Source organism: Microcaecilia unicolor, chromosome 1, assembly GCF_901765095.1.
Source record: "Microcaecilia unicolor chromosome 1, aMicUni1.1, whole genome shotgun sequence".
Taxonomy (NCBI): Eukaryota; Metazoa; Chordata; class Amphibia; order Gymnophiona; family Siphonopidae; genus Microcaecilia; species Microcaecilia unicolor.
In genome coordinates this window covers 182,577,949-182,595,499 of record NC_044031.1, presented here as the reverse complement: position 1 = coordinate 182,595,499, position 17,551 = coordinate 182,577,949, and the positions used below count along the sequence as shown (strand labels likewise).

Genomic DNA, 17,551 nt, shown 5'->3' with positions numbered 1-17,551 from the left:
AAATCAAGGCAAGTTCTTTGTACTGGTTTAAGTTACAGTGTATGCAGAGATGAGGTTGTTACTTTTTAAAAGTACTTAAGTAAAAAGTAAAAGTACTGACTTCAAAAGTAGTGAAGTAAAAGTAGAAAGTCTTATCCAAAAAACAAACAAAAAAAAACCTCAAATAAAAGTAATAAAGTACAGCTATTAAGACTACTTTTTTAAAATTACAAAGTAAAAAGTATTCTTAACAAGTTGGACCACAGAATCTAGTATGTTTACAAGCAAACTTCAAGGGGTCACCCAAAGTCCTTCCTAGAAAAAACATTCTGAGCACTGCAATGGTCAGAACAACATTAATACACCTATTGGAAAACAAAATGAGCTGGATTAGTACAGATCAGTTTTACACAAACACTTGATGCTAACAGAATGCCTGGCCTTTTTCACACATGAACAGAGGTAGCCTCTCATAAAGGGCCCCTTTCACCAGTGGCATTGGTGCGCAGGTTTCTCGTGCACCAAGGCCCCCCCCCCTTAAACACCACCTAGTAAATGTTTTATGATTTAAGTTACTGTAAACACTTTTGTAGACGTGCCTGCAAAGTGTAATAAATGAAATGCAATATTGGACAAACAGAATAGAACTAAGAACCCCCCCCCACCACAATTTAAAATTAAAATATAATCTATATTCACCTTAGCATACAAAAAGGATTCATCAATGGGTGCTTTCTTCGCAAACATGGTCTCAATAAAAGCCTGTAAAAAAAATGTAAAAACAGAACACAGTTTATGGTTAGCAGTTTTTCCAGTATAACTATTTGATGGGGGTACTGATGTGCACCAAATACAAGAGATCTTTGGTTAATGATTTCAGGCCTGAACTATGTTGTGGTAAAGGAGTGGTCAGAGCTACAGGAAAGTAAGGAAGCACAGAGCAAAATAATACCAGTAGAAAAGAGAAGCTGATAAACCAAAAGAAATCTTTGAATATGAAGATAACGACAACTCAACAGGGAAAAAAAATAGTCAAACTGAATGGGCTTTACAGTTCTCATCTGCCATCATATTCTCTGTTTCTCTATAGTTTGTCTTTCTTTGACTCCCTAATTCACGAGTTTATAGCAGTTCCTATCAGTTCTGAGAAGACAAACTAGATAGCCAGACAACAAAACAATATAATCATAGTATCCCATTGACTATCTATAACTGATCAGTCCCATTTTTAAAGCAGCACACTGATCTTACAGTAACCAAAGTGGCCCATGCCACAAGTTATATCTTTGAGTTTAAGATATGAAGACTAACAACACTCAAGCAGAAGGACTCATCACATGATATATAGTTACATTTAGCTCATCTTTCTCACTCTAGCAAACTATAAAATTTAATTCAGCTTAACTGGGTTAACAACAAGAACCATATTACGTAAAATGGAGAAATTAGATCTTACCAATTAATTTTCTTTCCTTTAGTCCTACCACACCAGTTCAGAACCTGCGAGTTATGCCCATGAACCAGCAGTTCAAGACAGAGACTAACAACTGGGGTAAACCGCTTCGCATACGTGCAACTTAAGCATTATATCTCCTCCTTGGATGGGTCTCTCCTGGGGATCCATTTGGGATCACGAGTTCGGGACTTCTTTCGAGAAGTCTTGGACTCCGGCCTGTTTCGGGGATGTGTCGGGCTCCTTGTTCGAGGAGACCCAGACAGGGACTTCTCAGTGTTGAGGGCTAGGTGGGCGGAGGATTTGGGGGTTTCCTTGGAGGACTGGGATGTCACTGCCTCATTAAGAGGTATCTGGTTGTTATAAATAGCCCCCAGATAACCTGAGAACCTATACAAAAATAGGATTCATAAAATCAGATTGATGAATCAAAGCTTAATTAAGCAATTTATTATTCAAATCATCCTTGCAAGGGTGGGTGTGTATTCTGTCAGCTCTAACTTGGAGCTTATCTCTATATACACACATATTTCTATAAGATTCCACAGACTTTATAGTTACATTTAAGTGTCTGCCCCTAAGTTTTTCTCATTGGCTGACTGTCGTCTGTCTGCTTGGGTTCTATATAACAGCAGCTCTGAACTTCTCCCCCCTTCCCCCACCTTACTCTCTGTAGTTTCTTTGTTCATAGTTATCTTGCAGATGTCCAGCTCTCCGCCTTCTGCTTCATGCAGTAGTCTATTTCAGCTCTGGGGCATGACTAAAGTCTTCCCCTTCCTCCCCCTTCTCCTGCTTCTTACAGATTCCTTTGTGCAATGATTCAAACAGCTAAGATATAGTAAAATGCTTTCTTTTAAAGACATCTTAGCTAAGGCCTATTATATGAAAATGCCATATCAAACATATAAATGGCAAGAGGCGTACTCACTCGCAAATGCCCAGTAGAGACCCTCTCTGTCCCGCTCCCGCGTCAATACGTGATGACGGGAGCGTGACAGAGAGGGAACCTGCGCACCTGCGAGTGAGGGAACCGCCATCGCTCCCCCCCCCCAGGGTTGCCGCTACCGCTCCCCCCACCCACCCGGAGTTGCCGCCGCCACCCACCCTCCACCTGGGCCGGGTACCTGGCTCACTATTCAAACCGCCGGAACATAGCACACAGCTCATCTGAGCTGCCGTAGGCCTTCCTTCCCTGCCTGTGTCCCACCCTCGCCGACGTTACGTCACACGAGGGCGGAACACACGCAGAGAAGAAGGAAGGCCGACGGCAGCTCAGATGAGCTGTGTGCTGCGTTCCGGCGGTTTGAATAGTGAAGCCAGGTACCCGGCCTGGGTGGAGGGGTGGCGGAAGGGACTCCGGGGGGGGGGGGGGGCGGCGGTGGCGACTCCGGGATGGGCGGCGACCTATTCGGGGGGGGGGCTTTCAACCCCCCCCCTTCCTTTACTAGCCCGTTTTTACGGGCTCAACGGCTAGTATTTCTATATTTCTTACACTGGTTGCCCTAATTGTCATTTGTCAAGACACACTTTCTTTCATGCTTTTTGGTCATGCTCAAGGATTCAAAATTTTTTGGGGGGGGGGGGGGGCGGATTGGAAGGTTCCTGTATAGATTGCTTGATCTCAATATTCAGGGAACAATTTTTACTTGACAAGCCTGGTGCTTACTGTCCCCTGGCTACACATGCCATCCTTTTATGTCGTAATTGAGCCTGGTGGCCAGGAAAATTATTTTGCAATACTGGACAACATTGGATCCTCTGGCATTTTGGCATTGGAGGAACCAGGTGCATCTTCTGGTTGCCTGGGAGGCTAAAGAAGCGAGGGGATCCCCCAAGCACAGGCAGCACTTTTTGAAGCTTTGGAGCCCTTATCTACAAATTTTAAGTCCTTGAGGACGAAGCCTCAATGATTATAGAGGAAAATTGCGACATCTTAATTGTACTTGCGAAAGTTTAACTTCTCAGGAATAAGAGCTGATGTTAAAGTCACCCTAGGTTGTCACCATATCCACTGTAATTGCGTGGGGAAGGAAGGGGGAGGGGGTTGGGGGGGGGGAGGGAGTTTGCTACTGGTATATCAACATATGGAGATATTGCTCTTCAATGTTTCAGGTCATTTTTTTTCTTTTCTCCAATAAATCTTGTTCAACTATAAAGGGGGGAGGAGTAGGTTAAGGTGTACTTTTGTAATTTTTGTGTTATTTATCTCATGTTTGCTGCTGAATTGTTTTCAGCTCTCTATATGGGATGTTGTGTTATTTTTGACACCAATAAAAAATGTTTGAACATTAAAATATCAGAATAAACGTCTGGCAGATATAGGAAGGAAGAAGGGTGGTAGGGTATAAGTGTAAAATTAGAGATCACTGTCCAGCACTTAGGCGTACTGAATGTAACTGTGGTTGATATCTATATGGTCATGCTGTGACAATGTATGTTGGTATGTTATGATCAATAAAAATTGTTAAACATAAAAAATATCAGAATAAACTTTCAACCTTTCAAAGTAAATAGCAAAACATCATTAGTGCTCATATAATACTAATACAATCTTTAGGCGAGTCTCTGGACTAAAGGAAAAACAAATTAACAGGTAAGACCTAATTTCACCTTCCTCAGCACCCTATCCAGATCAGTCCAGAACCTGAGGGATGTAAAAAGCAATCCTTATAAAGAATGGGATTCTGATACCTCTGCTCGAATAACTTTGGCTCCAAAAGCAGCCAACTCTCATGCCCCAACATTGAGCCTATAGTGGTTTGCAAATGTATGAAGTGATGTCAATGTCTCAGCTTTGCAAATCAATCAGATTCGTTTGGCAGGGTTTTCTTGTAGTACAACCATGTTGCCTTGGATCCTGCAGCCCATTGGAGTCTAGAGAGTTAACTATCTTTTCTTTCAGCAGCAACTCCATTATTTTTCCTCCTGCTTCAGTAAAGCAAAGGAAGATGTCCCTGAATGATAAAGCTTGTAACTCAGATATTTTTCGAGTTGACAAGATAGCAAACAAGACCACCACCTTAAGAGTGAGGTCTTTCAATGTCACTCTCATAAAGATTCAAAAGCCTGGTACCCTAATGCTTTGACTATTAAATTCAGACTCCACTAAGAACAGGAACTGCAAACAGGTCAATAAATATATGTCACATCCCTGAGAAAATGACACATCTCCAGGTGTGCCACTAAACAGGACGTTTGCAAATGCCCTCTGAAGTAGGACAAAGCTTCCACCTGAAACTTTAAAGACCCCAGACCCAGTCCTTGGTATCCCTCCTGAAGAAAAGCCAAAATGTGAGCTTTTGTAGTCGCAAAAGGAGATAGTGTTCTATCCGCACACCAAATTAAAAACCCCGCCAGATTCTTGCATACCTCATGGAGGCAGAAGATCTTCTAACCTGAAGCAGCACAATCACTTCTTCAAAATATCCTCTATGTTTCAAATATGACCTCTCAAGAGCCAAGCCATAAGACAAGAGGGAGCTAGGTACTCCATGGATTACCAGACCTTGGAGTAGAAGGCCCCTCTTCTGGGAAAGGTGAAGTAGATGATTGATGTTGAGATATATTAGGTCTGGGAACCAAGGTCTCCTCGGGCAGTCTGGAGCTATTAGAATCATTCAGCCTGGATGGGATGATACTCTTGGAAGCACTTGTCTTAGCATTTGAAGTGGTGGAAATATATATAGTAACTCCTCCGAGTGGCCAAGGTTGTAACACTGCGTCCAGCCCCTTGAATCCATGATCTTTCCATTGACTGAAGCAGAATGGAACCTTGGCATTGTCTCTTGTTGCTATGCAATCCAAGATTGGCCTGCTCCAACCAAGAAGTTATGAGAATGAAGGCCATTGGAGAGTTTCCACTATCCTGGATCAGGAGAGTACCTGCTGAGATAGTCTGCTTGGGTATTGTCTTGTCTGTCTGTATTTTTAGATTGTAAGCTCTATCGAGCAGGGACTGTCTCGCTGTGTCAGGTGTTCAGCGCTGCGTGCGTCTGGTAGCGCTATACAAATGTTAATAATAATAATAATATTCTGTACTCAGGCAATGTGTGCTGCTGATAGGATCAACAAATGTTGCTCTACCCATGCCAGTAACAGACTTGCCTCCTGGGCTACAGCCACACTTTTGGTGACTCCCTGTTTGCTGATGTAAGCTTGCGTTGTTAGAGAACACCCACACCACGTTGCTACATACCAACTGGCAAAAAGTCTAAAGCACTAACCAAGCTGCCCTGGGCTCCAGAAAACTGATTGACTAGGACACCTCATTCCAAGACCATGTGTCCTGTGCTACTTGGTCATGACAGTGAGACCTCCAGTTGAATAAACATGCAGTTTGGAGTCTGAAGAAGCATTCCTTGAAGTAAATTGTGTTTTTGAAGCCATTACTTCATGCTGTTCCTCACTTGAGATGTCCAAGGTAGATGATACTCGCAGTGCTCTAAGTGTGCTGACCACCGTCTGAGCAGTGAAATCTGCAAGGGTCTCATGTGAACATGAGCTTACAGGTCTAGATCTCACCACCATGGACTCCAGAGCCTGCATATTGTCCCATGCTCAAGAAGCCTTTTGACTGAGCAGCAATATGATCTAAGACTGCAGCTTTAATAACTTCTGTTTCAGGAGAAAAAAACATCCCTAACTTGGTGCTGAATATTACTTCCAAATAGTCCAGATCCTGAGAAGGAACTAGATTACTCTTGCAGAGGTCAACTAATTAGCCTAGGGATTGGAGAAGTAATAAGACTTTGGATATAACTTCTCTGTCCTTTGGCATACTGCTTCAAAGCAGATAGCTGTCCAAACAGGGGTGAATCCTGATTATCTCTCAGCAGAGAATGCTGCCACTACAACCACCACCTTGGAAAATGTCCTGGATACTGTTGCCAATTCAAAGGGCATCACTTAAAACTGGAAATACTTTACCAGAATCACAAGCATCAAGAATCTTAAAGCTTCCATCCTGAAGCGTGTGATACACAAGGCATGATTGACACCTTTGAGATCCAAAGTTGGACATAATGCCTCTTCTTTCTTTGCAACAATGAAATATCTTCTAGTCCCCTACTCATTCTGTGGGACCAGTTCCACAGCTGTGAGGCCGAGGTTCTGTAAGTGGTTTGTATTGCCACTTATTTGGAAGGAGTGCAACAAGGTGACACTATAAAAGAATCTGCCAGAGTACAGGAAAACTCCAACTTGTAACAGTGCTTTATCACATCCAAAACCTACTGGTCCGATTTTGGTCCATTCCTCCAGGAATGGGGAGAGCGGTCTTCGATTCGTCCCTGTGAAGATTGGATTGGGAGGGCATTATTGGGATACCAGAGAAGCACCTTGGCCTCAAGGTTCTCGACTATTTCTTTTACTGTCTACTCAAAAGAAAGGCTGTTATATCTGAAATCTTGAATAGCGTAAAGCCCCCGACTGCCCCTGACTTCTCAGATTTGTATCTCTTGAGCATCCTGAAACCTGGTTCTCAAGGAGGTTTGTCTCGCAGAGCACTTTGGTTTATCTTTGGGTAATCTCTGCTGCTTAGGGTCTCCTAATCTTTGACGAGTGTTTCCGGGTTCTCACCATAAAGCAGCTTGCCCCTGAAGTGAAGTTTGCTGAGACAGTTTTTCAAAAGTTGTCTCTGCAGACCAATTACAGAGCCATAAAAGTTGTCTTGTAGAGACTACCACCAGTACATTTCTTACAAAAACTCTAATTAGGTCATCTGTCACGTAAGCAACAGTCCTCTCTAGATAAACAGTGTCTGTGGACTCCTCCGAGCCTTCCCCTGAGTCAGCCCTCAGTTCTGCTGGATCCATTGAAGGGAAGCTCTTGAACACAGGCACTGTACACTGCTGCCTGGAGACTCAGAGCTGAAATATCAATGCTTGTTTAAACAAAATTTCCAATATGTGATCCAATACATCTTTCAGAGAAGAATCTCCTTCCACTGGGATAGTAGTATTCTTGACAACCACTGTCACAAAGGCATCTACCTTAGGCTGTCTTAGCTTCTCCTTCTCCTCATGAAGCAAAGGATACAGCTTAGCCATAGCTTTGCCCACTCTGAGTCACAACTCAGGGACTTCCCTCTCTGCCAAAATAAGACCTTGAATGGCTTGATGAAATGGAAAAGTTTTGGAAGAGAGACTTTCTAATCCTCACTAGGACCTGGTCTCCATATGGTCAAGGTCTCCAGGGTTTTGGAAATTCGTACAGGAAAAAAACAATCATTGGGTCACCTCCCTCTTCTAAAGGAATTAGTTCTTCTTCCAGCTCTTCTGGCTAAGAACCTGCTTTAGTTCCTAATGACCCTGCATGGTCTCAGCCCACACTGCTGTAACTTCTGATTGACACTTCCAATTGTCCAGCGCTTCCAGATATCTGATCTTTCAAGCTGAAGGTCCCCAGCCCCTAGAGAAAGTGAAGGAAGTTCCTCCACATTATGAATCTATGAGTGCGCTTCAGAAAAAAGGCCTTACAAAGAAGCTAATACAAATTCTGGGGAAAACTGAATTCTTGAGCCCAGGGACTCTCCCAAGGCATTAGAAGGTCCTAAAAAATTCTGTGACCTCAGCAGTGTTAGAGGAACTTCCTTGACTGAATTCTGAGGTCTGAGCACTGGTTACTTCACCAAGAGATAACATGCCAGAAGGAGATTCAAATAAGCCATGGGGTAAAATGGTGACTCTCCCAAGGCATTAGAAGGTCCTAAAAAATTCTGTGACCTCAGCAGTGTTAGAGGAACTTCCTTGACTGAATTCTGAGGTCTGAGCACTGGTTACTTCACCAAGAGATAACATGCCAGAAGGAGATTCAAATAAGCCATGGGGTAAAATGGTGACTCTTCCCGCAGTTTCCACCTGAGATTCACATGTCTGAGAAGGCACAAAAAGCTTCTCAATCTGAGCAAGAACACTGCTTGCTTTCCATAGGGCTCCCCCCACAAGCCGCAATAGGGGAGGGACCATTGTTGGAAGAACAACACTCTTCTGTTGCACCTCGCTGGCCCTTGCACCAGGAGTGGCACCTAGTGTGCTCTGCCATGGCCTTCATTCAGGCTGTATTCATGCATCTCCTCAGGCATGCTGGCTGTGACAGAAATGTATCCCGTCACTACAGCCTAAATGAAAATAGTTCTGTGAGTCTGGAATTCAGTCGACTACCTGAACTTCTTTATCAGCAACTGACCAAGGAAGGAATCTGTCCACCAACCACTGGAACCTCCAGCTAACCTGCAGAGAAGAGTCCCAAAGTTCAGTTTTATTAAAAAAGAAAGGTTATATATATATATATATATATATATATATATATATATATATATATATATATATATATATATATATATATATCACTCCATTTAACTGCACGTCAGATAAGCACATGCTCTGTTTAACTGCATGCCGTACTTCTGTCCTGTTTTTGGCACCATCAATTTCTGCTCCAGCTTGCTCCAATCCTGCTGCTCTGCTCTCCTCTGCTCCAATTATTCCAGCTTGTTCCAGTCCTGCTGCTGTGCTCTCCACTGCACTCACCTGTTCCTGCCTGCTAGCCAATCAACCAACCTACCTGCTTGTCAGCCCTTCAACTTGCCTGCCCATCAACAACCTGCCTGCCCCCTAGCATGCACAACTACTTACCTGCCTCCCCCGCCAGCCCATCACTCTCCTGACTGCTCACCCTTCAACCTGCCTGCCTCCCAGCCCCTCTACCTGCCAGCCCATCACTCCCCTGACTGACTGCTCACCCTTCAACCTGCCTGTCTCCCAGCCCATCTACCTGCTTGCCCCCAGCCCAGCAACCTACCTGCATGCTGGCCCCATCAACCTACCTACCCACCGCCAGCCCCTCTACTTACCTCCCCACCTGCCAATTGGCCTGTCAGACCACCTGCCTACCCACCAGCCTACCCACCTTCTGTTCCAAATTGTTGCCTGCTGTTCCAGTTTTAAGCCTCCAGTCCGGCTTTCCTGCCCTACCTGTTGCTTAACACCTCAGTCACTACATTTGCACCCGTAAACACCTCAGTCACTACTTATGGCCCCCTTACACATTCTCTTCCTTGCCCTGTCCCTTCCTAATCTTTTCCCCCTCCCCACCGCTGTATATCACACTAACTCACTGCCCATCCATGTCCTCTCCCGTCCTGCTCACTTCTGCAATACCCTACCCATCCCCGTCCCCCACTACCTCACCATCTCTACTGTCCTCCTCCTCCTTCCTAGCTCTCAACCTTTAACACCTCCTTCCTGCCATGAACCCTTCCCCATTCCTCCTAAGCTCATCCCGTCTTCGTTGCCTTCATCGCCCTACCTCCCCCACCCTCCTCCGCACTCTCTTGCTCCTTCTTCTGCTATCCGCGGGAGACATCAATCCCAACCCAGGTCCCCCACACCGGTCCTCGTCTCATCCATGCAAACGTTTCCGCGATGTCTCCAATCTCATCTCTATTCCCCTCTTCCCTCCCCTGTGCCTCGTGTGCCCTGTGGAATGCCCACTCGGTCTGCAACAAACTTTCCTTCACCCATGATCTCTTCATCTCCCGTTACCTTCAACTGCTCGCCCTAACTGAAACCTGGCTCACCCCTGACGACTCTGCCTCAATCGCGGCCCTATGCCATGGAAGTTATCTTTTCTCCCATTCTCCCCGCCCAGTTGGCTGCGGTGGCGGCGTTGGGTTACTACTTTTGCCCTCCTGCAGTTTTCAACCTCTCACTGCTTCTCATCCTTTGAAGTTCACTCCGTCTATTCTACCTGCTGCCACTCAGAGTTGCAGTCATTTACCGCCCCCCCTGATAAGTCCCTCTCTTCCTTCCTTACTGACTTTGATGCCTGGCTCTCCGTTTTTCTTGAGCCCTCATCCCCATCCCTCATTCTTTGAGACTTTAACATACACACTGATAACCCATCCGACTCATATGCTTCTCAGTTCCTCACTCTAACCTCCTCCTTCAACCTCCAACTGAGCTCCACCACCCCTACTCACCAATCTGGCCACTGTCTTGACCTCGTCCTCTCCTCTACCTGCTCACCCTCCAATTTCTGCGCCTCAGCTCTTCCTCTCTCTGACCATCACCTGATCACCTTCACACTTCATCACCCTCCCCCGCAGTCCCGCCCAACACTAACCACTACTTCCAGGAATCTCCAGGCTGTTGACCCTCCAACCTTTTCCTCTAGTATCTCTAATCTCCTCCCTTCCATAATGTCCTCCGAGTCTGTCGACAAGGCTGTCTCCACTTACAATGCCACTCTCTCCTCTGCTCTGGACACCCTTGCACCATCCATCTCCTGTCCCACAAGGCGTACTAATCCCCAGCCCTGGCTGACTCCTTGCACCCGATCGGCGAACGCCTCTGGAAGAAATCTCGCACCCATACTGATTTCATTCATTACAAATTCATGCTATCCTCCTTCCAGTCCTCCCTATTCCTCGCCAAACAGGACTATTACACCCAATTGACTAATTCCCTCAGCTCTAACCCTCGTCGTCTCTTCGCCACCCTTAACTCCCTCTTCAAAGTGCCCTCCACTCCCACCCCCCCCTCACTCTCTCCTCAATCACTAGCTGACTACTTCCGCGACAAGGTGCAGAAGATCAACCTCGAATTCACCACCAAACCATCTCCTCCTCTTCACCCTATAACCCACTCCCTCAACCAACCAACCCAGGCCTCCTTCTCCTCTTTTCCTGATATCACCGAAGAGGAAACCGCCCATCTTCTTTCTTCCTCGAAATGTACTACCTGTTCCTCAGACCCCATCCCCACCAACTTACTTAACACCATCTCTCCTACTGTCACCCCCCCCATCTGTCATATCCTCAACCTCTCTCTCTCCACTGCAACTGTCCCTGACACCTTCAAGCATGCTGTTGTCACACCACTCCTCAAAAAACCATCACTTGACCCTACCTGTCCCTCCAACTACGCCCCATTTCCCTCCTACCCTTCCTCTCCAAGATACTTGAACGCGCCGTTCACAGCCGTTGCCTTGATTTTCTCTCCTCTCATGCCATCCTCGATCCGCTTCAATCCGGCTTTCGCCCCCTACACTCGACAGAAACAGAACTATCTAAAGTCTGCAATGACCTGTTCCTTGCCAAATCCAAAGGTCACTACTCCATCCTCATCCTCCTCGACCTATCCGTCGCTTTTGACATTGTCAATCACAATTTACTTCTTGCCACACTGCCCTCATTTGGGTTCCAGGGTTCTGTCCTCTCCTGGTTCTCCTCTTATCTCTCCCACTGTACCTTCAGAGTACAGTCTCATGGTTCTTCCTCCACCCCCATCCGCTCTCTGTTGGAGTTCCTCAGGGATCTGTCCTTGGACCCCTTCTTTTTTCAATCTACACCTCTTCCCTGGGCTCCCTCATCTCATCTCATGGTTTCCAATACCATCTTTATGCTGAAGACACCCAGCTTTACCTCTCCACACCAGACATCACTGCCGAAACCCAGGCCAAAGTATCGGCTTGCTTATCCGACATTGCTGCCTGGATGTCCAACCGCCACCTGAAACTGAATATGGCCAAGACCGAGCTTATTGTCTTCCCACCCAAACCCACTTCCCCTCTCCCTCCACTCTCTATCTCAGTTGATAACACCTTCATCGTCCCCATCTCATCTGCCCGCAACCTCGGAGTCATCTTCGACTCCTCCCTCTCCTTCCCTGCGCATATCCAGCAGATAGCCAAGACCTGTCACTTCTTCCTCTATAAAATTAGCAAAATTCGCCCTTTCCTCTCTGAGCACACCACCTGAACTCTCATCCACTTTCTCATTACCTCTCGCCTTGACTACTGCAACCTACTCCTCACTGGCCTCCCACTTAGCCATTTATCCTCCCTTCAGTCCGTTCAGAACTCGGCTGCACACCTTATCTTCCGCCTGGACCGATATACTCATATCACCCCTCTCCTCAAGTCACTTCACTGGCTTCCGATCAGGTACCGCATACAGTTCAAGCTTCTCGTACTAACCTACAAATATACTCGGTCTGCAGCCCCTCCTTACCCCTCTACTCTCATCTCCCCTTACGTTCCTACCCGTAACCTCCGCTCTCAAGGCAAATTCCTCCTCTCACTACCCTTCTCCACCACCGCCAACTCCAGGCTCCGCCCTTTCTGCCTCGCCTCACCCCATGCTTGGAATAAACTCCCTGAGCCCATACGCCAGGCCCCCTCCCTGCCCATCTTCAAATCCTTGCTCAAAGCCCACCTCTTCAATGTCGCCTTTGGCACCTAACCACTATACCTCTATTCAGGAAATCTTGACTGCCCCAACTTGACATTTCGTCCTTTAGATTGTAAGCTCCTTCGAGCAGGGACTGTCCTTCTTTGTTAAACTGTACAGCACTGCGTAACCCTAGTAGCGCTCTGGAAATGTTAAGTAGTAGTAGTAGTAGTTTAGCGCACCACTGATAAGTGCAAGATTTGCTTATATGCATGGTTTAAGACCGCTCCTCTGCAGGAAAGACTCCGCATAAGCGCGTGCATGGAATATAGAAGCCAATAGGCGCGTGACAACCAACGAGATTTCAAATTTATTGCCTCTTTAACTGCCACAGGCAGAATAAGCAAAAGAATGTTGTTAGAGCGTACACCGGGGTCGTCGTCACGGCGGAACTGTAAGACTTTAACACTGGCTGAGAGAATAGAAGTTCTTAAAAAATTAGAAAACAAACAGTCAATCATCTAATGCTAAAGAATATGGTGTCAATCCCAGTCAAATTTCACGTGTCTTGAAGCAGAAAGACCAGCTTCTGGAAGACTGGCAAAACAATACAAATCCACAATGGAAACGAAAACAGGCGGGAAAAGCTGAGGAGGTAGAAGATGCTCTTCTTCGGTGGTTTTCTCGAGTCAGGAGCAGACAGTTTCCTGTCAGTGGTCCTCTACTTATGGAGAAAGCTAACTAGCTAGCTGAAAGTCTTGGACTAACTGAATTCAAAGCCACTGTTGGATGGTTGGAAAGGTGGAAGGAGAGGAACAGCATAAAATTCAAGTATGGTGAGAAACAAGACGCTGATGACTTTGGTGCTGAAAATTGGGTTGTTTCAGTTCTTCCTACCATAAGTACATAAGTATTGTCGCGGCCCTGATGCCACTCTGGTGTAGGTGAGCTCTCGAGTTCTCCCGAGCTCCACTAGGCCCAGAAGATAACCGAGCACCCCGACTCTTCACCCGCGGCGACCGCCGTTCACCGAGGGTTGAGCCCTCAGCTGCGGGCGGCCAGCAGGACTGCTGGAACCACGGGGTGACGGCTGGCCTGGCTGGATGTGGATACAGAGTCCTTGGTAACGTGGCTTAGACGGGCGGCTAGCTGACAACTGGAACGTGTGCTGAAGTGGCAAGTACTAGCGAGACGGCTAGTTGTTCTGAAGGGCAGACTCCGTCTAGGAAATGGCTAGCAGGACGGCTAGCTGGCATGAGAAACAAACACAGTCTGGGAAATGGCTAGCAGGACGGCTAGCTGGCATGAGAAACAAACACAGTCTTGGAAATGGCTAGCAGGACGGCTAGCTGGCATGAGAAACAAACACAGTCTTGGAAATGGCTAGCAGGACGGCTAGCTGGCATGAGAAACAAACACAGTCTTGGAAATGGCTAGCAGGACGGCTAGCTGGCATGAGAAACAAACACAGTCCTGGAAATGGCTAGCAGGACGGCTAGCTGTCACGAGGAACAACCACAGGCTTGGAATTCACTAGCAGGCCGGCTAGCAGTCACGAGAAACAAACACAGGCTTGGGATTCGCTAGCTGGACGGCTAGCAGTCACGGGGAACAAACACAGACTTGGAATTCGCTAGCAGGACGGCTAGCAGTCACGAGGAACAAACACAGGCTTGGAATTCGCTAGCTGGACGGCTAGCAGTCACGAGGAACAAACACAGGCTGGGAAAGCCTCGCAGGATGGCTTCAAACAAGAAAGCGGAAGCATTGGTTCCCTTCCATGCTTCCGTTTAAATCCCCCGCTCGTCCTGGCTGGAGAACAGCTGTGGCCAATCCTCTGTGCCCCAGCCTGCAGCGGGACCCGGATTGGTCCCTCCGTCCAATGGGCGGAGTTCCTAGGGGGATGCGCCAATCCGGCGCGTGTGGGCGGAGCCTCCTCGCTGGTCCTGCTGCAGCGAGGAGGACGCCGCCGCCGGCGCCGCCATTTTGGCCGGCGGATCCTCTTCTCCGAGGCCGGCGCTGGTTCTCCTGGGTCGCTGGCCTCGGAGCAACCCGTAGTCGCAGCGATCCCCGTGGCCGCCCCTCCCCGTCGACCCGCGCTCCCCGGGCGCCCCAGCCTCCCACTCCGGCCCGCGGAGTGCCAGGTAAGGGCCCGGAACGGGACAGTATCCTCCCCGGAAGACCCCTTCCTCCGGGGCCCGGGTTTGGACGGATATTGGGTGTGGAAGGCTTTGACCAGTTCTGGAGCATGAACATTAGCCACGGGCTCCCAGGAATTATCCTCGGGGCCAAACGATTTCCAGGATAGCAAATAATACAGTCTTCCCCGCCGCCACTTGGAGTCGAGAATCTCTCCTACCTCGTACTCCGGGTCTGGAGCCACCTGGAGATCCTTCTCCTGGGCTGGAGGCGAGTGCCACCTGGATTCCCGAAACCTCTTCAGTAGTGAGATATGGAAGGCGTTATGCACTCGTAGGGTGGCGGGTAGCCGCAATCGATATGTTACTGGCCCAATTCGTTCTTGGATTGCATAGGGTCCCGCGTATCGCTGTCCCAGTCTTCGGGAAGATCCTCGGAGTCTCAGGTGTTTCGTGCTTAACCAGACCCTTTGTCCTGGTTGGAGCACGGGGGCGGGCCGCCGGTGGCGGTCAGCAAAAAGCTTGTCCTTGGTCGCGGTCTTCTGTAATTGTTCCCTGGCCATCCTCCAGACCTTTTGTAGGTCGGCTACTACTTGATCCCCAGCCGGGGTCATGGCGGTAGTCGGGAACGGCCCTGGAAGCCGTGGATGTCGTCCATATACCAGGAAGAACGGGGACTGTCCTGAGGATGAATGGTCACTTTGGTTATAGGCGAACTCGGCCCATGGAAGTAGAGAAACCCAGTTATCTTGTCGTTGGTTGACAAAGGCTCTTAAGAAGTTTTTCAGGGTTTGGTTTAACCTCTCAACCATACCATTGGTTTAAGGATGGTACGCGGATGAAAAATGATTCTCCATCCCCAAGGCCTTGCATAAACCTCTCCAGAAGCGAGAGGTGAATTGGGGCCCTCGGTCACTGATAACCCGAGTGGGCAGTCCATGTAGTCGAAAGATGTGGTGAATGAACGCTTGAGCTAGCGAGGCTGCTGTCGGAATACCGGTGAAGGGAACAAAGTGAGCCATTTTAGAGAAGCGGTCTATCACCACCCAGACCACAGTATGTCCCTGGGAACGAGGTAAGTCCGTGATAAAGTCCATGGATATCTCTGACCAAGGACTGGTCGGTATGGGCAACGGTTGTAGGTCTCCCACAGGGGGTCCTCCTACTGGCTTGGTTCGGGCACATACTGGGCACGAGGTAACAAACTGGAGGATCTCTCTTCTCATCTGTGGCCATCGATATTGTCTCGAGATGAACCGGAGTGTCTTTTGGTACCCGAAGTGCCCGGCCCACCTAGACGAGTGCCCCCAGTGCAGAACCCTCTTCCGGTCTGCGGCCGCCACGAATCTCTGGACTTGGGCAACCTCCCCTGTGGCCGCCCTGAGACACGCGGGGTCTAACATAGGATGAGTCTCCTTAGTCTCCTCTGGTACTTCAAAGGCCCGGGAGAGCGCATCTGCCGGGGTGTTCTGGGAGGCCGCCCGGAACACTAGCTGAAAATGAAACCTAGAAAAGAATAATGACCACCGGGCCTGTCGGGGATTCAGCCGCTGGGCCTCTTGGAGGTATAGGAGATTCTTATGATCCGTGATGACCGTGAACCGGTGTTCCGCTCCTTCCAGTAAGTGTCTCCACTCTTGCAGTGCGAGTTTCAAGGCCAAGAGTTCTCTATCCCCAACCGTATAATTCCGCTCGGCTGGAGAGAATTTACGTGAAAAGAAGGAGCACGGTTGACGCCGGCCCTCGGGGTTGATCTGTGAAATGACTGCCCCGGCCCCTAGAGCGGATGCGTCCACCTCTACCGTGAAGGGCTTCTCAGGGTCGGGGGTCAGCAGAATGGACGCGGACTCAAAGGCCTCTTTGACCTGCTGGAACGCCGCTTGCGCCTCTAGCGGCCAATCCCTGACCCTTGCGTCCTTATGGGTGAGCTCCGTCAACGGGGTGGTCAACCGGGAATACTGGGGAATAAATTGGCGATAATAATTTGCGAAGCCCAGGAATCGTTGTAATGCCTTCAGACCCCTCGGTTGCGGCCACTCTCGAATGGCTTGGAGTTTGTCTGGTTCCATCTGTAACCCCCCTGGAAGCAGGATATGCCCCAAAAATGGTAAAGACCGCTGATGGAAGGCGCACTTACTCAGCTTCGCAAATAGATGGGCTTGACGTAGGCGGTACAGCACCGCGCGTACATGGCCCGGATGCTCCCTGGGGTCCTTGGAGTAAATGAGGATGTCGTCCAGATATACAATCACCGTGGAATTGAGTAAGTCTTCTAGCACACTATTGATAAGCCGTTGAAACACCGCAGGGGCATTACAGAGACCGAATGGCATTACCCGATATTCAAAATGCCCCTCATGGGTATTGAAGGCCGTCTTCCATTCATCCCCTGACCGGATTCGTACTAGATTGTAGGCTCCCCGCAAATCCAACTTCGTGAAAATCTGAGCTCCTTGTAGTCTGTCCAAGAGCTCGGGAATGAGTGGTAACGGGAACCGGTCCTTCACGGTGATGGCATTTAATCCCCGATAGTCAATACAAGGTCTCAAAGTTCCATCCTTCTTGGTAACAAAAAAAAACCCCGCCCCGGCTGGGGATGTAGACGGCTGAATGAACCCCTTCCGTAGATTCTCATGGATATAATCTCGCATAGCCTTGACTTCTCCTCGGGACAGTTTGTACGGGCGGCCCCGTGGAGGTACCGTATCAGTCTTCAGGTTAATAGCACAGTCAAACGACCTATGCGGCGGTAATACCTCCGCCTCCTTGGAACTAAACACATCAGCAAAGTCTCTATAATCCATAGGCAGG

At 48.3% G+C, this 17,551-nt stretch overlaps 1 protein-coding gene across 1 annotated transcript in view; it reads right to left on the bottom strand.

The window, feature by feature from the left end:
* Positions 1-17,551, bottom strand: part of XPNPEP3 (X-prolyl aminopeptidase 3) — a 231,135-nt gene that overhangs the window by 91,522 nt on the left and 122,062 nt on the right. Inside the window, exon 6 of the mRNA XM_030202992.1 lies at positions 679-741. Within this exon, the coding sequence (XP_030058852.1) occupies positions 679-741 (63 nt within the window). The remainder of the gene's footprint in view (positions 1-678; positions 742-17,551) is intronic.